The sequence below is a fragment of the Fusarium graminearum genome, chromosome 1 (genome assembly GCF_000240135.3).
Source record: "Fusarium graminearum PH-1 chromosome 1, whole genome shotgun sequence".
NCBI classification, from domain to species: domain Eukaryota; kingdom Fungi; phylum Ascomycota; class Sordariomycetes; order Hypocreales; family Nectriaceae; genus Fusarium; species Fusarium graminearum.
In genome coordinates, this window is record NC_026474.1 from 3,943,896 (window position 1) to 3,970,121 (window position 26,226).

A 26,226-nucleotide genomic window follows, 5' to 3' on the forward strand; every position below is an offset into this window, starting at 1 on the left:
AGACTCGCGCTTGCGCTTGAGATGGGAATCAGCGCCGAGCGGAGCGGAACTGGCGCTAGGAAAAGTTGCTATTCTTAGGAGGGTCGATTTTTTTTTTGGTTGGGGTGATTGAGGCTGTGAACTGTTGGACTGTGGACTGGACTGAGCTGATTTGAATTTCTCACAACTGGGGACAAGCATAACCAAAGACCCACGACCTGGGGATGATCCATCCGATGCTGTGGCCATGTCACTGTCACTATTGTTAATGCATCGCTGGTTGCTACCCATGTACCGGTGATAGTTAGGTACTCAGAAGGTACGGACATACCAGAGTTGATTCAGTATCTCGATGCTACCTATCATTGTGAGATTCACCAATGCATAGGTGATATGTTTCAGTGGTGATGATCTAAAACCAACAACTGGAAGCACAACCTACAACTAAGAAACAACAACAGCAAGCCTTCAGGGGCATGCATGCATATCTGCATGTATGCATACCTCCACAGGATGCAGGGGGGTCGTCCAGTACCGACGAGGAGCACCCGCAGAGATACAATACAGGACCACAATACGAACAAACTTCTCGTATGGCTGTGCAGATCTCATGCTATGTGTGCTTCAAGATAACGAGCACAGCTGTCCCTGCTGCGCAGGGGTCTTCCTTTTAGTGGCAGACAAGACATGCAGACAGACATGCTGAGGCTTGTCGAGACAGCTGCAGATTCCCGGGTATTGGTGTTTTGACAAGGCCCCGGGAACCCCGTGAGGCTGGTGGAGGCGTAGACGTAGACATAGGTGGGCTAGACACTGGTAGGTAGGGGCCTGCCCGCCGCTTGATGACGATGTTTATGTAGATTGAATGCTAAGTGACACTTTGCCTTATTCATAGATTGTAAAGGTAGCATTAGGAGAGAAAGAAGACGGTGAGGGGATATCTCACCAAGTAATGCATAATTCGTACTAACTTAGCAGTTGGGTAATGCCCGGGTTTTCATTACAGCAGATATACATAGTACAGTGGTACCGTGAGATGAACAGAGTTTATGCCCTGCCGATCAGGAACTTGTCCCCTCCAAAAAGTTTCCATCATGGAGGGGTTTTGGGTACAGTACATACAGCATCGTTAGTGCAGTCTTACCTGCGGCTCGGCGAGATGCGTTGCCATGACGAAGGTTGAAGGAAACGGGACCTAAGCTTCACGATCTAACTCAAACCGTGACAACCAGTTCTCTTGTCAGGGGCTCACTCTATGGGATCTTGGGAACAACGCCCACCGGGTGTTGACTTGATGAACGGGTTAGACTTACCAAGGCATATAGAAGTTCGGAGAGACCATGAGATCTATGTATCTAGTTCGGGTTAAGGAAACCAGAGGCCGGTGAAGGTCTTGGCGTCGCCCTGGACCCTTATGCAACCATGAGAGATGGCTGACAGGCGATGCAAAATCAGTTGACTTCTTTCTTCCATGTTCTATCCAGTCCAACGTTTGAGCAGCCACGAGCTATGGCCACGTTTACGATAACAGATATTGTGCAACAGGACCAATGGATTCAGCCGTAGGATTACAGGTTTACTACAGGCAATTGGGCAGTCAACTCAAAACGTCTGATGGTGGCATATCCCTGAGCCATCTCAAACTTGGTGACGCTCTGACAAAAATGCGAACCCTACAGGACAAGGCTTGCTGCTACTGTGAAACCAGATGGCTACTATTTACTAAGGCAGTAGGCATTCAATGTTTCCCAGAGTACTTCCTAGCTTGTTACCGCTACTCTGGCCACTCTACTGTCTTTCCTAGTATATCTGTCACTATTACTGTTGTGTTTGTCAAGAATCGCCCGAATGTACTAAGCCAAACGACAACCCGTCTCACTCTCGAGTCTCACCCATGAGGGGGCCTGGCGGAACAACCCTGTCAACCACCCCCCCTCTATTATCATCTCAACCCCACTTCAAGGTGGGAGTGCAAGCATGGATCTGACGGACGACCATGGGCTACAACAGGAATTCTAGCAAGAGAATGGCAATGATGGGAAAGCATGGCGCCTAAGCCTACCTAAACGTTAGTGGAGGTTAGACTAGCTGCTAGGTAGCTTACAGTGAGTGAATGCGGGCCAAAGTACTCCACAGCACTGGAAGCTGGGGCCATCCTGTACAGATACCGCTCTGCCCGCCTTTGCCTTCCATCCATGAATGAGGTGCCTTGTACTTTTATCTGGTGCAGCTCAACGACTACATATACAACCTCCTTCTCCTCCCTCCACCACCTTTCTTGTTCTGCTCTTCTCTCCTCTTTCTCCTCTCTCATCTACACCTTATTGCTTCTTGATACCCCTAAACTCTACGCTTCCGCCTGTCCCTCCTCCCCCACACATCCGCTCGCTCTTAGCTTTGCTCTCACCGACCGCCTCTTAACGAACCCGTTCATTCTTCGCAACTTTTTTTTCTTACCGCAAAGAGCTCAGTCAATATGTGGTAAGGAAGCTCTCCTCGTCACCGCCTTCGTTACCGCCATTCTTGGCTTCCTTTGTTGCCAGCCACCAAGCTTCCTCCGATTCTAGCTTGCGACCATCGCATGTTAGGATGGGGGGGAGCACGAGGTCATGGCCAGACGCAACGGGAAACAAAGCTGGCAGTTAATGGATTGGATGGCGCAATTGATAAAAACAGTAATCGCTAATTACATACCTCAACAGTGGTATTTTCGGATACATCAACTACCTGGTGGAGAAGGACCGCAAGTTCATCCTCGACACTCTTGTCAACGGTTAGTTTTCCCCCGTCCAAGTCGAGCTGTCGTTACCCTCCTCAGCTAGACTGGGCTGCCCCTCACCATCCCTTTCATCAGACATGCCCCGCCCCGCCATCCACTGGTGAGACGAGGGATCAGCGCCCAGCTTCATGTTGCTGACATTGCTTTTTTTTGCACAGGTTTGTCCCGTCTCGAGTACCGTGGATATGACTCTGCTGGTCTAGCTATCGACGGCGACAAGAAGAAGGAGGTTCTTGCCTTCAAGGAGGTTGGCAAGGTCGCCAAGCTCCGAAAGCTCATCGACGAGTCCGAGCTTGACCTCGAGAAGATCTTTGATTCACATGCCGGTATTGCCCACACCCGATGGGCTACTCACGGTCCCCCTTCCACCACCAACTGCCATCCTCATCGGTACGTTCTGATATAACGAGCCCCCCAAGCTTTTGGCTTGATTTTTTTCTCGGTTCTTGATCGTTCTTCACCCCTGTCAGGAGATGTGAAGATCAGTTCTGAATTAGGAGTGACCTTAAACACTGACGCTAACCACAAACCCTTGAATCTAGATCTGACACCACCTGGGAGTTCTCCATTGTCCACAACGGTATCATCACCAACTACAAGGAGCTTAAGACTCTCCTCCAGACCAAGGGTTTCAAGTTCGAGACCGAGACCGACACTGAGTGCATTGCCAAGCTCACCAAGTACATCCACGACCAGCACCCTTCCATCGGCTTCACCGACCTGGCCAAGGCTGTCATCCAGGAGCTCGAGGGTGCTTACGGTCTCCTCATCAAGTCCGTCCACTACCCCCATGAGGTCATCGCCGCCCGAAAAGGTTCTCCTCTTGTCATCGGTGTCAAGACCGAGCGCCGCATGAAGGTCGACTTCGTCGATGTTGAGTACTCTGACGAGAACGCTGCCCTCCCCGCCGAGGCTGCTGCCCAGAATGTCGCTATCAAGAAGAACGACCTTCTTGCCCCTGACTCTGGCCTTCTCGGTGCCGCCGACAAGTCCCTCCTCCACCGATCTCAGTCTCGTGCCTTCATGACCGATGATGGCATGCCCATGCCCACTGAGTTCTTCCTCTCCTCCGACCCCTCTGCCATTGTCGAGCACACCAAGAAGGTCATGTACCTTGAGGACGATGACATTGCTCACATCCACGAGGGCTCCCTCAACATCCATCGCCTCAAGAAGGCCGATGGCAGCTCCAACGTCCGAACCATCCAGACCCTCGAGCTTGAGCTCCAGGAGATCATGAAGGGCAAGTTCGACCACTTCATGCAAAAGGAGATTTTTGAGCAGCCCGAGTCCGTTGTCAACACCATGCGTGGTCGTCTCGACATCGCCAACAAGACCGTCACTCTCGGTGGTCTCCGCTCCTACATCTCCACTATCCGCCGATGCCGCCGCATCATCTTCATTGCTTGCGGTACCTCTTACCACTCTTGCATGGCTGTCCGTGGTATCTTTGAGGAGCTTGCTGAGATCCCCATCGCCGTCGAGCTGGCTTCCGATTTCCTTGACCGACAGGCCCCTGTCTTCCGTGACGACACTTGCGTCTTCGTCTCTCAGTCTGGTGAGACTGCCGACTCCCTCATGGCCCTCCGCTACTGCTTGGAGCGTGGTGCCCTGACCGTTGGTATCGTCAACGTTGTCGGTTCCTCCATCTCTCTCCTCACCCACTGTGGTGTTCACGTCAACGCCGGTCCTGAGATCGGTGTCGCCTCTACCAAGGCCTACACCTCTCAGTTCATTGCCATGGTCATGTTCGCTCTGTCCCTGAGCGAGGACCGTGCCTCCAAGAAGGCTCGCCGTGAGGAGATCATGGAGGGTCTCTCCAACGTCTCTGCTCAGATCAAGTCCATCCTTGAGCTTGACTCCTCCATTAAGAAGCTCTGCGAGAACTTCATGAACCAGAAGTCACTCCTCCTTCTCGGCCGTGGTAGCCAGTTCTCCACTGCCCTCGAGGGTGCCCTCAAGATCAAGGAAATCTCCTACCTTCACTGCGAGGCTGTCATGTCTGGTGAGCTGAAGCACGGTGTCCTGGCCCTGGTCGATGAGAACCTCCCCATCATCATGATCCTGACCCGTGATGACCTCTTCAAGAAGTCCCTCAACGCCTACCAGCAGGTTATTGCTCGTGGTGGTAAGCCCATCGTCATCTGCAACCCCGACGATGAGGAGTTCAAGGCTTCCGAGGCCGAGAAGATCGAGATCCCCAAGACCGTTGACGTCCTCCAGGGTCTCCTCAACGTCATTCCTCTCCAGCTCATTGCCTACTGGCTCGCTGTTCTCGAGGGTCTCAACGTTGACTTCCCTCGTAACTTGGCCAAGTCGGTCACCGTCGAGTAAGCTTGTCACTGTTTTGGCTGCTTGTCATGTACAGTATAAGTTTGGCGGTTGCTTGGGTTACTCTTGCTTGTCAACAAGAGTTTTATGATGATGTTTGGAGTTGGGTTTTGGACAGCACTGGCTTGCAATGAGCATATTGGCAAAGTCTTTTGTGTTTTGTCTACCTGGATAGCAGGGAACAAATGTTTGGCAAAAATAAATGAATAAATGGGAGGCCAGGGAACCAGGCCGGTCTGGTTCAGTTTTAGAAGACATACCTCGAGATGAGGTTGGATAAGCAAGTTGGCTTATTTACGATACATAGTCCAGGCAACATAATCACGAATATTTAAGTCTTGCAAAGTACACATAAAAGTCCCAGGAATCTATTGATGCATGTACGCTACTCTTGTTGCACTCAACATTTTGTCACTGTTGGAACACATTGTTCTTATTGGTCACGATATTTAATTGCAGTTGCGAAACACATTGTCATCATCATGAATGTAATTTGGGCCAAGCCTTTCTAATGTAACATGAGATCAAGTCTCTTGCTCGAATCATTGCGCAACCTCTCTAGTCAAGTACGTTTGTGACGAGTCTTTGCCACACTATGTACTTCCCATTAACAAATCCTAATAGCCTAGACAGTTTGAGTGCCATATCCTCGAATCCTCTCTGCGAAGGCCCAGCTCTGAGCTTCCAGCTGGAGACCCTCGTTGATCTCCACACCCTCCTTGGTAACAACAGCCATTGAGTAGGAATCCAGACTGCGAGCGTCACGATAGTATAGGACCTTCATGCACTCCTTGATAATGTTGATGGCGCCCTCCTTGTCAAGGTTCTGAGAGGCCTCTTCGTCGGGGACATGACGACGCATGATAGGCTGGGCCAGCATGGCACCAAAGCCGGTGGCCAGACTGGGAGCACTGTAGGTGCTGCCGAGGAGGTCGGCAGCAGCGAGGAAAGGCTTGTCGTCATCGTCGAGACCAACAACAAGGATATGGTTCCAAAGGGGGTCGAATTTGGAACGGCGGCGGTAGAGAAGCTTTGCGAGATAGCGATGAAGGTTTGCGGCGTTGAGACGGGGAGCATCGGGGGAGGTGTAGGCCTCGTCGAGAGAAAGCTCGATGAGGTGGCGGTCGAGATACTGCATGTCGGAGATGTCACCGCTGAAGCCTACAACTGACGAGTCGGCGAAGGGGCGGAGTCGCTTGACATCTGTGAAACGAGCGAGAGAGCCGTATGAAGCTATGAATAGTTAGACTTGCGCTGTATGCAGCATTGATATATAGGTAGGACGGACCCAGGTTATCGGCAGCAATGACAACACCATCCTTGAACTTGACGGCGATGACAGAAGTACCAGTAACGATAGGCTGCTGGGTGTTTTGCTTGGGACCGTTGTCACTCATGAATGAGGCATCGTAAGCGCCGTAAACGTCGTCTCTGGGCTATTTGGAGTCAGCTTCGCTATAATTGAGGGCATCGAGGGATCTGTATAGGTGGACGTACACGGCCCCAAGCTTGCGGACGGTGATCCATGATCTATGTGGTAGAGGTGAAGTGTGAATGAGTAATCGACGAGACCGATGGCTTCTGTGACAATGGGAGGTATCGCTGGCGGCGGATTTAAAATATATCTATCCGGGGTTGATGAAGTTGATGATGGAGTTGAGAGAGAGCTACCCTTTAGCCCAGCCTTGCTTGACCTCACTGTCGCGTCCAACGGCAGCCTGTGAACAGCGGATGAGGTGGAGGCGTGGAGGGGCTAGAGCATTACGTAATAAGTTTCATTAGCAGTGATTGGTCTGGATCTCCAGCTGCAAGAGCTGTAGCTCACCAGACACGGAATACCTCACGATCCAGCCACAATTGGTGTAGGCCAAAGGTATCTTCCATCGTCGACCGTCAGCGTGGAGCTCTTAGGTCCAAGTCGCATGAAGTCAAGCCCACCTGCCCGCCCGCCGCCCACCTTTGCGGCACTGAAACTGCCCAGAATGCGCAAAACATTACCGGCCTGATCTAGAGGGAGGGTCAACACCAATAACCAAATTAGACCAATTCTTCACCGTACACAAAACTCAGCCTCGTCTTCAATCGTCCGCGGATTGCATTTGCAGCCACATTTGTTGCGCAAAACTTAATCTTTTACAGATAAAAACAAGCTCGACTCTCACAATGCTCACTTCTGTGGGGAGGGCCGCCGCTCGTCGCGTCCAGACATCCCGCATTTCTGCTCCCACTTCCGTTTCCGCCCAATTGATCGGCCGCCAGAACGCTGTTGCCGCCGCGCTTCCTATTCGAAGCTTCACAGCCTCAACATGGTCGTCCTCTCCTACCGCGAGTGATAAGAAACCCGCCAAGAAGACCACTACCACCACCACTAAGAAGGCTGCTGGCACGACCACTACCACCAAGTCCAAGGCCAAGGCCACTGAGACCAAGTCGAAGGATAAGGCTACTAAGGCTAAGGCTAAGGCTAAGCCCAAGTCCAAGGCTGTTGAGGAAAAGCCCAAGAAGCTCAAGAAGGAGGTCGACCCTGAGAAGCTCAAGAAGCTTGAGATCAAGGAAGTCAAGAAGTGGACCCTCAAAGACAAGCTTCCTACCCTGCCGGCTTCTTCATGGATCCTCTTCATCTCCGAGAACAGAGGAAGCAGCACGGGCGCTGGCGGAATCACCCAGCAGACCGCTGCAATTGCAGAGAAGTTCCGTCAACTGAGCCAGTCTGAGCTCGATGTATGTTCTTATCTCGCTCCCTTTTCTACCTACTCTAACACGACATCCAGGACCTTACCGCCAGAGCCTCTGCCAACCGTGAGAAGAACCTAGAGAACTACAAGGCTTGGGTTGAGACACATGAGCCTGCGCGCATCCTCATCGCCAACAAGTCCCGCCGTCGCTTGGCATTCCTGACTGGCAAGCCCAAGAAGCCCATCAACGACGAGCGTCTGCCTGCCCGCCCACGAGGCTCCTACGCCGTGTTCATATCCGAGAACCATTCGCGCTTTGCCAACTCTGGCAACGTCGAGGTATTCAAGTTGCTTGCTGAGGAGTGGAAGCAAGTCAGCGCAGCTGACAAGGCCCGTTACGAAGAGAAGGCCGCAGAGGAGTCCGTCAAGTACAAGGCCGAGATGGACAAGATTGAGGCCCGCGCAGAAGCCATCCAGGCGGCTGGTCTGCCTAATTAAAGTGACTGAACGGGATACTGCCCACGTGATGTAGTAATACGCATCACTGTTTTCTACTTGGGCTTTACCATACCACTAGGGTTTAAGGGGTTATGGTTATGGTGGGACTGACGACAATGAATTGGACGCCAGGGCCATGAAATAAGAGTACTTTGATTTTGTTTCTGTTTTCGAGTTTGTACCGAAACAGGTGTATGGTATGGGGCCTTCGGCAGGACGGATAGGAAAGCCTCGAGCCTAGCAGAGCTGGTGATGAATATGTACAGTCAGCCACTCAACAAGTAGTTGGTAAATCAAGGCTCTCTATGCACACAAAATCTCTTCGTCTAATGTAAATGATCAAGCTCTACCGCCGTGTATCCAAATGTCTGATGCCCCTGGTATAGTGATCCAAAGCAACGTATCCGACTAGCGCCTCGCTTGAAATAAAAATGCCCAGGTTATACTCGGTATTGTGGAGCAAGGGTACAATATGATCCCAATCATCCTTGCTTGTCCTGAGGCAGAATTTCCAGAACTACCTCCCCATCAGCGCCATACCATTTAGCACCACTCATCTTGATTCGTCTACCGCTGGCAAGGTATAGAAGCAAATATGTATGTTTTGCAACATGGCCCCAACAGTACAGCCGAATCCAGTTATGGGTTGTGTCTCTGCGACACCAAGTTCCCCAGCCAGCTAAGCCGCTTTTCAGATAGTTACTAAGAAACACCCAAGCATCAAATCGAGCGCCCGGGTTCCAACCTTTGCAGTCGAGCAACCAGTATCCCCTTTCAAAGGGATCGATATCTCGTGTTACTGTAGGGCGGTATCTCGACCCTAGGTCGCGCGCAAGCTTTGCAAGCTTCTCGGATACCAGATCTGCGGGCTGAACGTCATTGACCCCAACAGACGGGGATGGTGGCCGGATTTCCAAGCTGTTGTTGACTTGATCTATCTGCGAGTTCGTGATTGACGATGCTCGACCAGTATCGCTAGAGCTTCTGAACAGGTCGGCATGTTGCGTGTTACCAATCTTGGATCGTTTCGCAGGAGGAGGTTCTGACCTTCCACGAGGGGAGCGAACAAGCGAGCGGTCACTAACCGCGTTTGCTGAATTATGCGTGATGTCTGGCACCAGATGCTCAAAAGCTACTATTTCGGTGTTGGCCGACGGAATGGGAAAACCGTCCTCTTCATTCTCCTGTGTTGATGTGATAATATCTTTGGTTTCGATGAACCTTGGCGGCTCAAGCCGAAGCGACTCCTCCTGACTGGGCACATGTATCGAGGATGGTATACCTAGACTTTCTTCAGGAAGGGGAATAGGGGCACTTTGTTTGTACGCGGTTGGCGACGAGTATGGAAGAGAGGTCTGCGATGATTGCGTCCTCCCAATATACCGTTCAAGTATACGAGACGGGGAGACACTCAACAGACCAGCATCTGGCATAGGATAAGAATCGCTGATCTGACTCGCAGGTGCGCACCAAGAGTTAAACGATTCCGAACCTGCACCGTTCGAGGAAGGGATCATATCCTGTGCCACCATTGTGTGACGGAGACGCGGCGAAGCACGGTTATCCACAGCTCCTTCGAAACTCATGTCTTGCGACGTGATTTCGAAAGACTGTCCAAATGAAGCTCCTACCCGGATCTGGCTGGAGAAAGACACCCATCCATCCTGTACTGCCGTGTCGCATGGTTCCTTCCTTTCTTGTGGCGACGCTAAAGGGATCTTTGTCCGTTTCTGAGGCTCAAATGCGAGATACGCCTGCGCAAGTTGACGATAGAGTGCATCGTCGGCTGACCGACTTGGTGCTGTAATATGGACAAGTATTTCTGTGTCGTCCGAACTATTGCCTGCCATATTTTGAATGCCAATAAAGCATGTCGGCTACCACTCGTCAAAAGACACTATCTCATCGGGCGAGTAATAACTATTGTAGTCAGGAGGTGATGGATATAATATAGTAGAGGTCGATAGGTTGTTTATATCCAAAGCGATCAGAAATATTAAGAGAGAGCACGAGCCAGGGGGGAACAAGGATGGTGATGGTGATTTTATATAAATGAACAAAGCGAAGAAAGTAACAAGAGAAGAGAGTTTGTCTTAGGGAAACCCGTTAAAGCAAAAAAGTCATTATTTGTGTAGGAGAAACAAATCTTTACGACACGCGATGTTAATTCACGGTTTAACACAGAAGTTAGCCCGTACAGAAACAGTAGAAGCTGCCCGCTGAAGATTAAAGGTGTTGATTCACTGATTGGTTGCTACGGGAGGCACCTGCAAGCACTGGGCTCTGTCCACGCCACTACAACGCAGCGCTCACACCCACCATATTTCCATTAGCCTAAGGTTATGGGTCAATCAGTCTCACACAGAGAGCCCGAGAAACCTATGGACCCCTGCTCCAACTACAACTCTCATCTCCAAAGTAACCTGACTTGGCCTTAGCTTAGCTAGGTACAGTAAAGTACCCCAGGGATCCAGAATCTATCCGCCCATCATTAAGAACATCTCTCTTCCTCTCTGGCTTACTCCTGCGACCGTATTCTCACCCACGCAGACCAACACAACACTAAAAATGGCGGAAAAGGCAGCATCCAGAGGTCCTCTAGGAAGAGTTGTTGTCATTGGCGGCAACGGCTTTCTGGGCCATCATATCGTCAACCAGGCCCTCGAGAACTGGACAACAACTGCCACAATTGGTATCGACCTGCGATGCGAGCGCAACCGTAATCCCAACGCCGAGTACCGCGAGTGCGACATCACCGACTCTGAGCGTCTCCTGTCCCTATTCGAGGAGCTCAAGCCCGACGTTGTCATCCACACGGCCTCGCCTGTAGCTGTCAACCCCAAGATTGGTAACGATGTGTTCAAAAAGGTCAACGTCGACGGTACACAGGCTGTCGTTGACGCCTGCCAGAAGACAGGTGTCAAGGCTCTCGTCTACACCAGCTCTGCTAGTGTCATCAGCGACAATGTCACGGATCTGCTCAACGCCGACGAGCGATGGCCTTTGATTCGCGGTGACCAGCAGACCGAGTACTACTCCGAGACCAAGGTATGCTCGCGCCATATCATCGCCCCTTTAGACAGATTGACTAACGGAAATGTCAATAGGCTCAAGCTGAGGAAATCGTTATCAAGGCCAACCGTCAGGACGACTCCAAGCTCCTTACAACCTCCATTCGCCCAGCCGGCATCTTTGGCGAGGGTGACGTCCAGACCCTCGCAGGCATTCTCAATGCCTACAAGCGCGGCAAGCACACAATCCAAGTTGGTACCAACGAGAACCTCTTCGACTTCACCTATGTCGGTAACGTCGCCCACGCCCATCTCCTCGCCGCACAGCTCCTCCTCGCCACCGCCGCTTCTTCCACCGTCCCCCTTGATCACGAGCGCGTCGACGGCGAGGCCTTCTTCATCACAAACGACACCCCTGTTTACTTCTGGGATTTCGCCCGCACCATCTGGCACGCCGCTGGCTACGACAAGGGAACTGAGCCCAACTGGTACCTCAACCGCGAGCTCGGTATCACCTTTGGCTATATCAGCGAGGTGATTGCCAGCATTCTTGGCAAGACACCTACTCTCACTCGCAAGGCCATTATCATGAGCTGCATGACTCGCTACTACAACATCAACAAGGCTAAGCGGGCACTACGCTACCAGCCTCTCTGGACTCTGAAGGAGGGCATCGATCGCGGTGTGAACTGGTTCCTTGAGCAAGACAAGGCCGCTGCGGCACCAATTAAGGCATAAAATATCTAGTAATGAGCGAAATGAGCAAGAGAGGGGGTTCTTTTTCTTTGATAAATAAGAAAGGCAAATGGGATAAAAACTTCAAAATTTTACCATTTTACCATTTGTTTTTAGTCTATATATTTAATAGGCAAGTTCTGTAATTACCGTTAATGAGGCTTTGGGCTGAAGTTTGCCTGCATTTTCTATGTTCCAAGAACATGATTTCAATACTTTAAAATAGTATGTTGCCTCTTGTCTGGATGATCGTATGTTTACTATAGACAGTGGTGCGTGGAGATCCGCTTGAGCCCCTATTGTGGGCGGACAAGCCAAGTTGTCCAAAGCACTCTGATAGGTATCACTTTTAACTCACAAGCGAGAAAGGAACAAACAAAAGATATTGGTGGCAAAAAGTCTAATCATCAAGTCATGAGTACCCAATTGGAACGGAATCTATTGTTCCTATCTCACCGTCACTTGGATCTGTGACCAATATCCCATCCATGTTTACATCCTCACATCTGACCCCAGCATCCACGCACCTTTTGCGTGAGGTGTAAATATGAACAACCCAACCCAGCTCATCCGCATTCTCGGCTCCGCCTCATATCGTCTCGTCTTGCCATACCAAACGGAATCAACCCGCTCATATGGCTTACTCCATCCAACTTAGGTATAGAAGAAGATAGAAAGCAAGCAAGCAGAGAAACTGAAAAAAAAATTAACAACCCCCTTCTTGAAACCCTTTTTTGTTTTCGTAAGAAAAAGGTATAGACCAACGAGTCCGTCCCGTTCCCCAAGTAATAAACACTGAACCAAAAAGTGGAGGACCAGCGTGCAAGTCTGTCTCACGCCACTTGGCTGGTGTAAGGTAGTGAGATGTAAAAAAAAAAAGATGTTGGGTGTTTAGAAGAGAATATTACCAGAAGAGAGAGCTTCATCATCTCTCCAGTATAGTAAGAAAAACTACCAGGTTTGTCGTGTCGTGCTGTACAATGCAGCGTAATATAAAGAAGAAATGAATGCCACGAGTTTCTCGTGGTCAAATGCCTTTCCTCCTATTTTTCGAGTCGCATACGTGCGTGATATAGCACATCCCGGGTTTATGAAAAGACGTAAAGAGGGGGCGCCGTCGACTATGCAAACGATTTTCTACACCCAAATCATGTGCCCTGAACTGCACGTAAGAACTGAAGCGAGGTCTGATGCTGGGCATTGCCTAGCCCAGCTATGATCGAGAATATCAATGGAGAAAGGAAGTATCATGAGTTGCCGGAAACACCGAGTCCGCTGCCTTGTCGTCCTCCTATGCCAGAATTGCGCCATTCGCGCCTCCTACTATGCTCGGCGCTATCGAGTTGGCTGTCGGACTGATTGAACTGGTTTTGACCATAAGGCGAGGGGTTTAGATCGTTTCGTCCTCTGAACCGAGCAGGCGGGGTTGCGTTCCCATTATTGGGTAGAGGCATCGAAGGATCTTGTATCGTGCGAACGGTGGCCTCACCCGACCATACTGCTGGATCAGTTTCTACCCGTCGAGCTGGAGGTCGGGTAGAGTTGTCCTGACGGTTGTAAACCTCGTTCACATCAGCAATTGAAATCTGTCCCCGTCTATCCTGAAAGCGCTTCAGAATGTCCTTGGTGGTAAGATCTCCACTATTACTGAAGATATAAGGATCGTTCATGAGACCAAGGATTTCGTCAGGAACCTAATTAAACGAAGTCAGTTGATGCTGTTCAGCTAATCGCCAAGAATTTCGCTTCTTACCTGGCACATTTCCTCGATATTCGTAATCATCATTTCCACCGCATCGATAATATACATGGCTTCGCTATCCATGGCCATGGCTTTGGTAGGGTTTGTGAGAATGTTTGGTGCAATAACAGTGGCAAGGTTTCTCACGTCCATCTTTGAGCCAAGATCCTCGTCCAGCTGATGGAAGGTTCCAGCCCACTTGAGGAAACTGAACAGAATCTCGAGACAGTCTCGGTGACTCTTTGGTAAAAGACAGCAGGTCAAGTGCAGGCATTGCTTCCTCTTCTCATGGTCGGAGATTTTGGCTGCGCTAATCCATAGCCGGTACAACTTATGGGTCATTAAAGGATCTGGCAGATCTCTCAAGTAGCGCTTAAGAAGAGCGGCAAGCTGCACAACAGGTTGTTCCATAAAGCTGACCATGTCGCAGCCTTCCGTGTTGATGGTTTCGACCAAGCCTTGCAGCTTCTTGATGTTGCCGTTCTTTCGGAACACACCCTCGACGGAAAGGTCCATCTTGCGCATTGATGTGACAATATCATCGACCACTGCTGGGATTCGAAGAGTACCTGGACCAACGCCGTCTGTCGAGTCCGCACCGTCTCTTTCAATAATAATCTCCAAGGGTACACCGAATACGCCCTTCTTCTTGACGCTCTTATTCTTGTCGTTCTTGAAGGCCTTTCCAATATTCTTCCAGAAGGTTGCCTGTTTACGCGACTCGATGAAGCTGAGCAGTTCATCCAACGTGAATTCCTGCTCAATCATGGGCTGCATGGTCAGAACAGCGAGATGTCGGACGTTGAAGTATTCTAGGCCTGAGAGCTCTGAGAAGAACTTTCGTCCAATTTGTCGAGGCATATCAGAGCGTTCCCGGTCATTGGATTGCGTTCGCTGATGGCCCTGTCCAGATGGAGCATCTAGCGAACGGTCTTGAAAAGGCTGTGGCACCCTTTGTTGTTGTTCGCGAGACTGCTCTACAGCCACGATTCTTGGAATATCATCCAACGTAATACCATCGTTTTGTCCAAACATGAGATCGGTAGAGTTTTGACCACCTTGGCTGGCATCACCCGCTGAGCCTGGGCGTGGTCCTCTTCCATCAGTGTCCATCACACGAGAGCTCCGAGCCTGTCGTACACTAGAAGAGAGGTGACGGTCTAACCGTGTACTTCGGAGTCTGCGCACATCATTCAGAGTGTTCTCATAAGACGACTCTCTTTTGCTGCCGCCAGGCCCGCGTGACTGGTCTCCTCCACGTGATTTGGGATCACCTCCTGGTCCATCAGAAGCCCCAAACCCGTTATTATCGGAGTCATCGTTTGAACGTGGGAGTGTGCCGTTAGCTTTGAGAATATCCAACAGCCGAGCTAGGGCAACGCGAAGCAGAAAGACGTATTGCTGTAGTTTTGAGACATGTTCAAGTGACTGCGCATTAGGTCCAGCACAGTTTGTGCAGTAGAGTTTTCGGTCGAGAGTATTCAAACGAGCCTCCGCCAGTGATCGCCCAATATCCCGCGAACACTTTGTGCACCGAACACAGTTGAGATGCCACCTCATGTCGGCGTTCTTAGCACACTCGTCTTCAACGGATCTATGGCACAGGGCACAGTGGTCAGAGTCATTGGCAGAAAGCTTTCCGCCGCTTGCAGTCACAGACAACTGGCCATCGTCGTTCTTAGTCGCGTCGAGGTCACTCAAATCATCTAGGAACTGATACAAGCCAGTCGAAGAGTGTGCTTCACGCTCAAGACGCAGTGCACCCTGGAGACAGATTCGAATGAGGAGCTTGAGGTAATGGGCGAGACCGGTAACAAGGGATAATAGCTCCTGTGTAACCCCAATCTTGTGGGTTGCGTTGTCTTGGGTTTTTGAAAGAAGAGAGAAGAAGGAAACAATCTTCTTGCAAAGTAATTTGGCTTCTCGACCATAAGACATGCCTAGACATAAGGTTAGATTTTACGCAACATAATGACAAGGTTAAAAGTATCTTCACCTTTTTGATCCAGGCCCACCATAGTTGCATCGAGTCTATCTGCAGATTGGAACAAGATCTCAACGTGATAGATGAAGCGTTTGGCAACAAAAACTCCCTCCACATATGAGCCATTGCTGACGTGCAGCAGCATGTCGGAAATACACGCAGCGGAAGATTCCTCAAAGGTTGATAGAACGCTCCATATACGGAAGACCTTCTCTTCCATACGTTCCTCCTCCTCACGAATAAGGTCTCTGCCCGCAGCGTCGTCTGTGCTCTCAAGCGCAGGTACTGAGTCCGCGGGCTGCGCCAACCGCACATTCCAGAATTTGTGAATCATATAACATTCAGGATGCCAATGCTGGTTTTGCCCATTTCTGAATATCTCAACAAACTGTTTTAGAATGGCTGTTTGGCACCCATTACACCGCTGGGCGAACTGTGTCGAATAATGGTAATGGCAGTAAACGTTTCCGTCATGTTCGTAGTAGCTGTCTTGAGCGCCGAATATCGTGGAACACAATGAGCATGTAAAATGATCGACATGGTACTTGCGGTCTAGGGCGGTAATGTAGGAGCCACGAAGTGCTCCCCCGCACTGGTAGCAGAGGAGACCAAGTCGTCGAAAGTAGTCAGTCTCGCAAAGAGGATACTGGCCTTGGCCGTTCTCGTCCTCGGCTGGGAAGAACTTTGAAGCAACTATTTCACCGCAGTCCTATAAGTTGAGCAATTAGCATTTACTGCCGCCGAGCGAGGACGGGGTCAGCCTAAGATCCGCACCTGACACTTAAAACAGTCGAGATGGAATGTTCCATCAAGAGCACGCACAAACTGGCCCGTCAAGGGCTCACCGCACGCCTGGCATGTCCTCGTTTGACCACTGGCAGACCTCCCATTTCGCCCTCGCGACCTGTTCCGCTCAGCGCTTTTGCGGGGCGGCTCTTCAGCCCATCCCGGTGGATTGGGCGTACCTGGAGCCGAAATGGGCGGCCGCGGTCGATAACTGCTGTCAGGGGTCCGGGTTCTAAAGTTGCCGTTCTGCTGCCAGTTTGAATCAGCCTGCGGAGGCATATCCTGGGCATGGTATTGGTGAGAGTGTTCGCCATGGCTATGTTCGCCGAGCATGGCGTCGTCGTAGCTCGACGACATTGTGAGAAGAAATCCCGGAAATGCACAATCCCCTCTCCTCGTTCCGAGTCAGCCAAGGGAGAATGGTCTATCGGTGCCAAAGTTCCAACAAAGGTCGACGGGTGCTTGCAGCGGTCGGCATCAGCACCGGCTGAGAGTAGGCGGCGACAGCAAGGAGCAACGGTTGTGTTGAGGGTCAATTGACGAAGCCAGGTGAATTATTCGACAGGTAGTATGACGTGGTATTGGTCGAGGGAAAGGTGAGATCGAGTACGTTTTTGGTGTTCGCGTGATAGCCCAACAATAAGCCTGCCCAGTTTTCGGACTGAGATGACAAGAGGCAGCGAGGGTAGCAAGTCGGTGGCAGTGAAGAAGCGATGCGGCACAAGACAACTAGACTTAGTACACTATGTGAAGCTAGAGCATGTACTGTAAACAGCGAGGCCGAAGCGAAGAAGAAGAAAAACAGAGGCAATGGAAAAAATACGATCGAGACGGGACGAGGCGCAGCGCAGCGCGTCTGCGGCGGCTTTGGGTGAAGGAGCGTGGGAGTAAAGTCGAAGCTTGTCGTGAGAGAGTAAGGTATGGTAATGTAAAGTAAAGTAGAGGTAGGAGGCGCTTGGTGGTAGGGGAGCTGAGTCCAAGTTGGGTGGAAACTAGAACTGGAACTGGAACTGGAACTGGAACTGGCAGTGGTGTTGGAGAGGAACCCAGGGCCCTGTACCTTGGATGAATGGAGTAAAAGACTCCCGGTCAGAGGCAGGTACCTCTGTTGCAATAGGGGATGAGCAGTTTGCCGCTCGTACTTTCAGTGCTAGGGGCAAATGTCGGGTATCAGCATTAGTGGAGGTCTAGGTACCTCCTGGTGGTCTGTACCTTGGCGGGGGGATACCAAAGTACCTGGACCAGACCCCCCGACTATACTGAAGGAGGAGCCCGAGATTTTAATGGATGAATAGACGACAGATCATCTACCTTGACTGTAAATGAGGGATTGGGTCTAACTACAACTGTCGAGACTTCAGGGACTCAGGAGACACGAGTTGAGCACTAACTAAAAAGAAGAGGTACATAATGTCTGGGCGATGGGCCGCCTAGTAGCAGCAGCAGTAAAGAAAGGTACTGTGTACTTGAGAAGGGAACCAATACTCGAGAGAATCGAATTGAATCGACTCAATGACAATTGCCAGTGCAGTCCAATCCAAAACAAGGTACCGCTGTCTTTGCGCCCTTGCCTTTGACGAACGAAATGTGAGATCCTGGTGGACTCAGATGGGGGACACAGAGAAGAGTGGGCCCTGTTGTATTAGGGGCGTTTGAATACGTATAGAATAATTTCCTAGGTTCCTTTACCTCCGCTGCTTGTAATTTCCAGCCCAGGCCAGGAGGATCCATCAGAGAGACTACCGTGGGCGTGAGGAGGATCACTGATTTAGCAGCGATCCATTCTGAAATAAAAATAAACGGTGAATCCCGTCCAGTGTTTCAAGAATCGTTTCCTTCAGGTGCAGGTGTATGTAGTATCTATCTGTATGGATACACATTAGGTAGGTAGGTAGTTGGATGCAGATGTAGACTTATGCATGTCGCCGTCAGCACAGCCTTCGATGATTATAATTAGTTCTGGATGTCAGATATGTGTAGTTATGTGTTGTAGCTGTTCTAGGTACGGATACTACCTATCTGGGTAAGCAAACGTAATGATGCTGCTTGCTTGCTATCATGTTTAGTTTTAGTCTGCTGCAAGAGTCCTACACCTGTTCCATTGGACCCCATCCATGGATGTTTCATGCGTAAAAGGAGGGGGGCCGAGACGATAATTTCATTATCAGCAATAATTAGGGTCCATCATCAAGGATGTCACTCAAACAAGTGCCTAGTCAGTCGTTGTGAGTACGAGGGCAGGAATTGAAGTGCATTTGCAGTGTGTTGACTTGGCATCCGACTACACATACCTAGGCGAGTGTCTGTAAACATTTAAAGGGCATAATTCAACAGCACGATCAATAGCAAACCTGAAGCCATGCCCATGGTTTGCTTGTCCATCAGCCCTTCGTTGGGAATGTCTCCGCCTGAAATCAGCCTGAGCCTCTAACTACTAACTAGCACTTCGGAAACTTAGACAACACCCTGCCCTGTCCTGTCAGCCATGGACGGTCAAAGCTGTCGCTAGATCAAAGCACGGCTTACATACAGTTAGTTACAGTGCTACCTTGCCTTGGTTAGCCTGTTTCTCACCAGTCAGTCATGGGCACGGTACAGGTATGGTGAGTTTATGAGGTCATTCCAATCCCCAGATTCCCCCCTTTTAAGCCTGAGAGCAGGCATTGCGATGCTTGTTGGTCGAAACAAACCGACAGATGTTTAAATCTGTCGGGCAGAGGAAGAAGGGAACACTCTTGCCTGAAACAGTTTAAAAGCAACACAGTCAGATTTGCTCTTTTGCCATCACGATTATTGTGCGCTACTGCAAATAACCTTGCTCTGTTGGAAATTGCTTCAATGAAGATCTCATCACGTGTGTCCTATGAGTGTGGAGGAGTACTCTGTATGAGGGGCCACACCCAAGAGTGCCAGCGCAGGGCATCAGGGCATACACCACTAGACACTTGCAAGAGTACATAGACAAGGAGTTTCGGTGTGTGCATGCATGTATGGGCATCGATCCTTTATCAAGGGTGTATGATGCTGTAAGTCGGGTTGCTGTACTAGTGCATCAAGGTCTATTATCCGTAAACTTTCAAACCTAGATTAGTAGATAAATGTCAAGAAAGACCAGGGTCGATGTAACATAGACGACATCATATTTCGATTATCCGGTGGTAAGAATCTCAATCAGTAAATAACACGATTGTATTTCTGAATACAAGGTAGAATTAAACAGCAGTAACTAAAACATATAGCATAAAACATTCCTCTTACCGCTTTAACTATAAATCAAAAAGACCAGGAGATGCATGGCTGATGCTCATGCTCATGCTCATGCTCATGCATATGCTAACCTGCCCGACTCTTTGCATCCAACCACAGATACGGATAGATAGGCAAGATTTCTCCACATCTTTCCGTCCTGCCTTACAAGCATCTTCACTAACTACCAAATCCTTGCATCTTCTTTCGGGTCTGTAGATGTTGGTTGATACAGCGGGCACGTGCGTGTTCGAGTCTGCTGTGACGTCGGTTGGTCGATTCAAGACGTTATTTTGAAAACCTTCAAGCATGTACCAGCTCTTTGAGTCTCTTCTCAATCTTCTTTTGACCTTCGACGGTGCTCCAGACTTCGTGAGGGGACCCGTCGACAATGTCCCAGTCCTTCAAGTTATCCGTCAGCTTGGTCAAATCTCGCTGCTTCTTCTCCCATATGTGGCTATTCTTGATATGCTTTCCAGAGCTAATTACAACAAGCGGCGTGTCCTTGTCCTGGATCTGACGACTAGTCTTCGCGTCTCGTCGAGTAAAGAGCCAGCCACCAAGCTCTCCTGCAGCTTGGCAAAGATAAATTTACCATTCTGCTGCGCTGATCGTCCATATACTCGGTCGCGGCTTGTTCGTCCGCGAAAGATGGCACCAGGGTTCGGTCCATTCGAGTGGAGAATTACCCCCCAAAGCCCCGAGATAATTCGGGAACCTGGCGATGGGACATCATCAAGTAGATCCTCATTGTAGAGGGTCGATCAGGGAGTAAACCCTTGATATGGTCTCCATGCCGCGCTGAAAAGACTTCTGGAGTAGATGATCCAAATTCTGGCACTGCAGAAAATCCATGGCCCATGCTCACCAGCATCAGCCAAAGCTTCGCTAAGGGTATCGACCACGAAGCCCGCCGACGAAGGGGAGGGCGCGTTGTCTGACCAGCCATAGCCAGGGCGGTCAGCAAAGCAGTATCGTGAGATGGATCCATTCTTGACGGCATTGTCGGCAAAGCTCCAGAATTCGTATTCGACAGTTCGCTCGCCGGCCTCAAACAAGACGGTGGGGAGCTCATTACCCTTTGAGTCGGTCTTGTTACCATGGCAGTAGACATGGATGCGATACTTGTGGTTGTCGACCCAGTGCAGCTTTCCTGGGTGCGGCACGCCTGCATCGAGAGCTCGCAGGATGATGGTCAGAGTGATGAGAAAGACAGCGACTGACATGACGGCATAGGCGACAGTTGAGATCATGACCTCGGACCACTCGAACAGGGTTCTTCTCGTCTCAGCTCGACCAGTCAAGCGTTCCTCCTCCTCGGCCTTGCCCCATTTCACCATGCGATCAACCAGCAGAGTCCAGAGACTAGTGAGTAGGGCCCAGATGACGCTGATTGCGCCAACCCAGCCTTCTTCGTATCGAGTCTTTTGCACAGACAAGAGGAGAACCATGTCAAGGAGAACAACGCCCTATCCAGAGTGTGAGTATAAGTGAAAAGGTTTAGTCATGATAACAGTTCACAACTTACCGACATGAACACGGCCAGAATTCTGACAGACTTGGATGGCACCTCGAAAAAGATAAGGGTAAAAATGAGATTTACAAGCGTCCATGTCGCGAAACCAAAGGCAAACCATGGGCTGCCGCGAGTACTAATACCAGGTGGCGTCACAAATGTAGACACAAGAATCAGAATCCAAAAGACGAGTGTTATCAAAGTGAACGCAACCGTCAGATATCGCAAGGCTCGGATACTCCAGAGGTTGTATGGAGACACTGCGGGATCATCTGGCGCAAGCAAGCCAGGCTGGGTCGAGTTGACGCGGTTTGGTAGTAGTCTAGTGTGTTCATCTGGGGCGATCTGATCGCCTTCTTCAGGGTCGTTGATGGCGCCATTTGAGCCATTTGGTCGCCTCGGATCGCGTTCCTCGCTCAGGTCCCTTTTGGGAGACGAGAAAAGCGGCATTGTGAGAGTGTTGGTGGCCACTGGGGTTTATTCCTTGTCAACTTTCGATGCTTGGGTACCGTGTAAGTATGTGAGAGTGAGAAAGTCGAAAGAAGGACGTGATTCAGGACCTCAGCTTTGAGGAATCAAATGGCAAGTCACACAGCAAAGTTGACAAATGAAGGAAGAGGAAGAGGAAAAAGCCCCTCGGTTTCAATTGTCTAGTTCTGAGACTGTCGAGGTTTCTATATAAACCGACAGCTCCGGCATTGGTAGGTGCTGCTAATGCCAGTAGTATAGCTGCTGTATCCATGATGAAGTACCTAGACTAAAACAAAGTAGAATACGTCATATGCCAGCCATTTCAGCTTGCCATGTCACCAATCGCCTCCGTTAGTGGTGCACAAGGGAGTGTTAGCGCGTACACAAGCTTCCGGGACACGGAGCTTGGAGCTGAAGCTTGGCTGTTTGAGTAAACATTTAATTCATGGGCTTTGAGATTCATCATGACGAGCCTGTTCCGGCCATGAAAAAAACAAGGCATTGGAGCACTATAATAAGAGCTACAATTGATTGCAGCATGTGATGCTCCGCAAGCCCAGGTCCAGACCAATCTTGCTCTCTCTTTCTTGGCTTGGCTCGGCTTGGCTCGCCCCGATCTTGTTCGGCATCGAACTCACCAACATTCACATTCCCATCCAATTGATATCCCCCATGACAGCCACACAGCATCATCATTATCCCAGTTTCAGTTCAAATTGGACATTCCATTAAATTAAATGGAAGCATGAATCTCATCGAATTCATACATCCATACATACCCTATAGGCGTACGTCATCTCTGCTTTGTTCTATGCTTTGCAGCGTTGGAACATCATCAATCACTCCAGTTATCACTCTGATTTGCATTCGTATTACAGTTTGGGGCAAGAGGCCGTATTCAATTCTCGAGCTCATGTTTCAGTTTCACCAACTCCTGATCGCCGACCATCAAGGTTTCACACAACGGACTCGGTTGTCCGAATATTGTTACTCAGCATAATAACAAGCATTAAATCATAACATCGTTTCATCAAATGTTATTAATAGGCACTATAGTAAAAGCTGGCATGAGACCAGTAAAGACTGTGTCTTATGTAACCAAATATCGTATTATATATAGATAGTCCGGGTATTTTTATTTCCTTCACCAACTCCAGGCTGCGCTTTCTTGTGACATTAAAACAAATCATAAAAAAGATCAATCACCCCTTACCCAAGTCCATTATCATTATTCCTCATCGTAGCTAGCCGAAATCAAGTGTCCCAAGGTGCAACTGGGTTGAACTCTTTGACACTGGGAGCCGTACTGATACCGCTGGATACCGAATGAGATGCTTGGCTGCCTCCTGAATAAGACTGCGCCACTGCTCTCTGCTGCCGGGCACGCTCATGTGCCTTTTCTGGACTCGGTCCTCGAGTCGAAGTGATGGCATCTTCGGGTATTCTCTCAATTGGTAGGTGTAGCTTTACTGCTGCCTGGGGGTCCTTCATGTCGATGCCGTGCCGTCTGAAGGTGTTCTTCTTTTGCTCTTTCATGGCCTGAGCTGATGGCTCGCTCACTGATAGCCAATCCTTGACTTGGGTAAACCATCGAGGTTTCCCTTCTTTTGACTTTCTTGTGTCTGTTGAGGACATGGAAGTGCGTGATGCCTCAATTCCGCTGGCTGATGGATCGTATTCATAATAAGAACTTCGTCTTATAAAAGTTGATGACGTTGGGCTGACAGGTTTGTCTGTGGTCAACTCATTGGTTGATGGCATGATGGAATCGATCTGAGCCTCAGACTAGGCTTTGAGAGGCTGACAATTGATGACGGTGATGGTTGATAATATATTCCGATGTACAATGATCGAAAACACCGTGGACGGTCCAAAAAAGGACTACTATATTAAAACAGAAGACGAGTAGATGTGGCAGTCGAAGTTATTCAACGGAGCCCTCGAATAAATGGATGATCAAGAACGTTGACCGTTGCTGTACACAGCGTAGTCCTTCACGCCACAGCCTCACCCGTGATCGTTATTCGCCCCCAAAGACTCTAATTCCGTGGTCAGAGGATGAAAGGGTATTTTTGAATTAATAAACAAGTACAGCGTAGTGCAATCCGATACAGGAACAAAGTTAATGGGCTATGATTGTGTGGCCACAAACGTTTTATGCCGTTGACGTCCAACGGCGGCAGCTGGACGAGTATGGTTGATGCAAATGCACGAGTCGTGCAACAGCGTAAATGGAGAGCACTGCCGACGGGAACTAGAGGATCAACCGATGAATGGAATGCTAGAAAAACTAGTGAACTTGTACAAATCGAGAAGAGAAGGATAGACAACTCTTGATAAAACTCCCGAGATGAGAAGATGGGAGTAAGTGTTGACAAGAGAAACAGAAGAGGAGGAGGAGGAGGGGGGGAGTTGATAAAAACAGAACGGGAAAAAGGGTTTGAAGAAAGAGTGAAAGCTGAATACATCCCTACCAGGCACTGACTGCAAGTCTAATAATGCACCGAGGTAGTTCATATCACCAGAGGCTGCTCGGCACCAACAAGACAAATATCTGTTAGTATCCAATAGTACAACACAAAGTAGCACTTTGCAACCATCCATCCACCCTAACCCTCGCGCGTAAGCCCCCAGCGTCACTTCAGCTTTGGCGCTTGTAAATCATGGATGTATGCAAATCATACAACGCGATGCAACACAGCGATCACACCCTCAACTCCCATCTTGGCTTAGGTTCGGCCCAAAAACTAAGATGCAAGAAAAAGGAAACACAGTTAAATCGTACACAGAGGCTGCTCACTGGTTCAAGACCGCAATAGACAATGAAGCACAACATGGCCTTTTATTTGTCCTTCTTTTTCATTCTTGTTTTCTTGTACTCGATAGCGTAACGGCCAGTCCCTGTGGCTGACTTTGTCCCTGCAGTTAGTAGCTGAAGTGTGAATGGGACTTTGGACAATGCCAGTGGCTTCAATGGCGTATCCCAACAAGCGCAGGGGTGTGGAAAGAATCCGAGGTGGCACTGAACTAATTGCAGATACCGGCATAAGCTGGGTGTCAACTCGTTGAACCGCCGTTCGGGATTGACATTTTAGTCTTTCACGTTTTTGACCCGAACACTTGGTCTACCGACAACCAGAAGTGTCAAACGCCTCTTTAAGGCGATCATTAACAAGACCGGAAATCCTGTGTCATGGGTTTCCTGTGAGTGTTCAAGTAGCTGGCTAGTTCTCTGTCGAGTGACACAACAACAAGCAATGTGAGAGTCTCGATGGAGCAATCGACGCCGATCACTTCTTTACCAAACTCTCAAACTAGGCCGACAACCTCTTTGTAAGACGCGCCATTTTCATGCAAGTCTTGCAGCTAAACAGAGTTTACTACATGCACCAAGAGTAACACACCACTAGACAAGCATTTTCGTATTGCTATCCACAGGCAAACTTTTCCCTCCCCTGACTACTTTCAACGTTTTTTTACGCATCTGGGTACAATAAGCACGGTGCTTGATAAGATTCACACTCGCTAGGCACGTTTTGCCTCGCCCGTATTTCGACTTTGCCATGGCAAACAAACAATGTCGTACCCCGGTGATAGGCAAACATGTGCAAGAGTGTAAAGCCACTAATGCACAAAACATGGGCCATCAAGATTGAACATGCCTGGTTTTGGGTGCTGCAGTGTCCGGCCACAGAACTCGGGCCTGTTTGGTCACAACAGGATGTCTGAGACTCCAAGAACGCCTTATCGTTTCCCGGAGTTTGATGCAGTCATCGCATTGTCTCGGAAGGATATTTCAAGGTACTCACTTCGTATCCAATGCCGATAAATATAGATATGAAAAGGAACATACTGTCAAAGTTTAAGTGACGCTCAAGTAGCAGAATTATTGGCTTGCAAGCTTTGTGGTATAAAAATAAATAACCTAAAAGATCAGTCTAAACAGGGGCCTTCTAAACAGCATACCTAATATCAAGCTGTCATATTAGTTTTCATCTCTCATGCTTCTAGAAAGCAGGATACTCCAAAGGTTGTGGTTAAAGCTTGGGCTCCCAAGCCCATTACGTTCATCCCGTCAGGTTTCACTCCAAAGCGACTTCAGGCAGATTCTAAAAACTCTGCAATGTATGTAAGACAAACCTGTACTTAATATGCTTATATTGGCGAGAAGCTGAGAAGAAGCAAATTACAAGGTGGCCCGTGCTCGAGTGCATTGAATTGGCGCCAGATCGTGTCCGATCGACTTGTTCAAAGTGGGCGCCCCGAGATCCAATCCCAGCAAGAAGTGATCAGGAGGGTCCATCCATTCTGCAATTTTATACACAGTACAAGACATGGACTGTACTCGATATACACACCTGTCCAGTGAATATCAAACAACCTAAACATGGAATACGTATCACAAGAATTAACTCATCTGCCTTGATCCAAGTTTGCCTGCCTCTGGTCGTACCAAGTCTCTACAAGTATTTAC

The 26,226-nt window shown here is 49.5% G+C and overlaps 8 protein-coding genes across 8 annotated transcripts; 3 read left to right on the forward strand and 5 right to left on the reverse strand.

Annotated features, from left to right (window-relative positions):
* The first annotated feature begins 2,293 nt into the window (after positions 1-2,293).
* FGSG_01199 (glucosamine-fructose-6-phosphate aminotransferase) lies at positions 2,294-5,455 on the forward strand. Its single transcript, XM_011318670.1, has 4 exons — positions 2,294-2,460; positions 2,682-2,752; positions 2,917-3,148; positions 3,301-5,455. The coding sequence occupies exons 1-4, from the start codon at positions 2,456-2,458 to the stop codon at positions 5,090-5,092; spliced, it is 2,100 nt and encodes a 699-aa protein (XP_011316972.1). The 5' UTR covers positions 2,294-2,455; the 3' UTR covers positions 5,093-5,455.
* A 102-nt stretch (positions 5,456-5,557) lies between these two features.
* FGSG_01200 (uncharacterized protein) lies at positions 5,558-6,767 on the reverse strand. The gene is made up of 3 exons (XM_011318671.1): positions 6,587-6,767; positions 6,378-6,525; positions 5,558-6,322 (listed from the first exon to the last, which is right to left on the reverse strand). The coding sequence occupies exons 1-3, from the start codon at positions 6,614-6,616 to the stop codon at positions 5,715-5,717; spliced, it is 786 nt and encodes a 261-aa protein (XP_011316973.1). The 5' UTR covers positions 6,617-6,767; the 3' UTR covers positions 5,558-5,714.
* Positions 6,768-7,252: 485 nt separating this feature from the next.
* FGSG_01201 (uncharacterized protein) lies at positions 7,253-8,262 on the forward strand (the record flags this gene model as incomplete). The annotated part of the gene is made up of 2 exons (XM_011318672.1): positions 7,253-7,810; positions 7,861-8,262. The coding sequence occupies 2 exons, from the start codon at positions 7,253-7,255 to the stop codon at positions 8,260-8,262; spliced, it is 960 nt and encodes a 319-aa protein (XP_011316974.1).
* A 482-nt stretch (positions 8,263-8,744) lies between these two features.
* FGSG_01202 (uncharacterized protein) lies at positions 8,745-10,112 on the reverse strand (the record flags this gene model as incomplete). The annotated part of the gene is made up of 1 exon (XM_011318673.1): positions 8,745-10,112. One exon carries the CDS (start codon positions 10,110-10,112, stop codon positions 8,745-8,747), a length of 1,368 nt encoding a protein of 455 aa, XP_011316975.1.
* A 644-nt stretch (positions 10,113-10,756) lies between these two features.
* On the forward strand, positions 10,757-12,183 carry FGSG_01203 (uncharacterized protein). Its single transcript, XM_011318674.1, has 2 exons — positions 10,757-11,310; positions 11,370-12,183. Exons 1-2 carry the CDS (start codon positions 10,831-10,833, stop codon positions 12,009-12,011), a joined length of 1,122 nt encoding a protein of 373 aa, XP_011316976.1. The 5' UTR covers positions 10,757-10,830; the 3' UTR covers positions 12,012-12,183.
* Positions 12,184-13,255: 1,072 nt separating this feature from the next.
* FGSG_01204 (uncharacterized protein) lies at positions 13,256-16,876 on the reverse strand (the record flags this gene model as incomplete). The annotated part of the gene is made up of 4 exons (XM_011318675.1): positions 13,256-13,702; positions 13,762-15,689; positions 15,746-16,442; positions 16,556-16,876. 4 exons carry the CDS (start codon positions 16,874-16,876, stop codon positions 13,256-13,258), a joined length of 3,393 nt encoding a protein of 1,130 aa, XP_011316977.1.
* A 3,192-nt stretch (positions 16,877-20,068) lies between these two features.
* Positions 20,069-21,851, reverse strand: FGSG_11912 (uncharacterized protein). The gene is made up of 2 exons (XM_011318676.1): positions 21,294-21,851; positions 20,069-21,234 (listed from the first exon to the last, which is right to left on the reverse strand). Exons 1-2 carry the CDS (start codon positions 21,729-21,731, stop codon positions 20,530-20,532), a joined length of 1,143 nt encoding a protein of 380 aa, XP_011316978.1. The 5' UTR covers positions 21,732-21,851; the 3' UTR covers positions 20,069-20,529.
* A 1,155-nt stretch (positions 21,852-23,006) lies between these two features.
* On the reverse strand, positions 23,007-23,513 carry FGSG_01205 (uncharacterized protein; the record flags this gene model as incomplete). Its single annotated transcript, XM_011318677.1, has 1 exon — positions 23,007-23,513. One exon carries the CDS (start codon positions 23,511-23,513, stop codon positions 23,007-23,009), a length of 507 nt encoding a protein of 168 aa, XP_011316979.1.
* Positions 23,514-26,226: the final 2,713 nt, after the last annotated feature.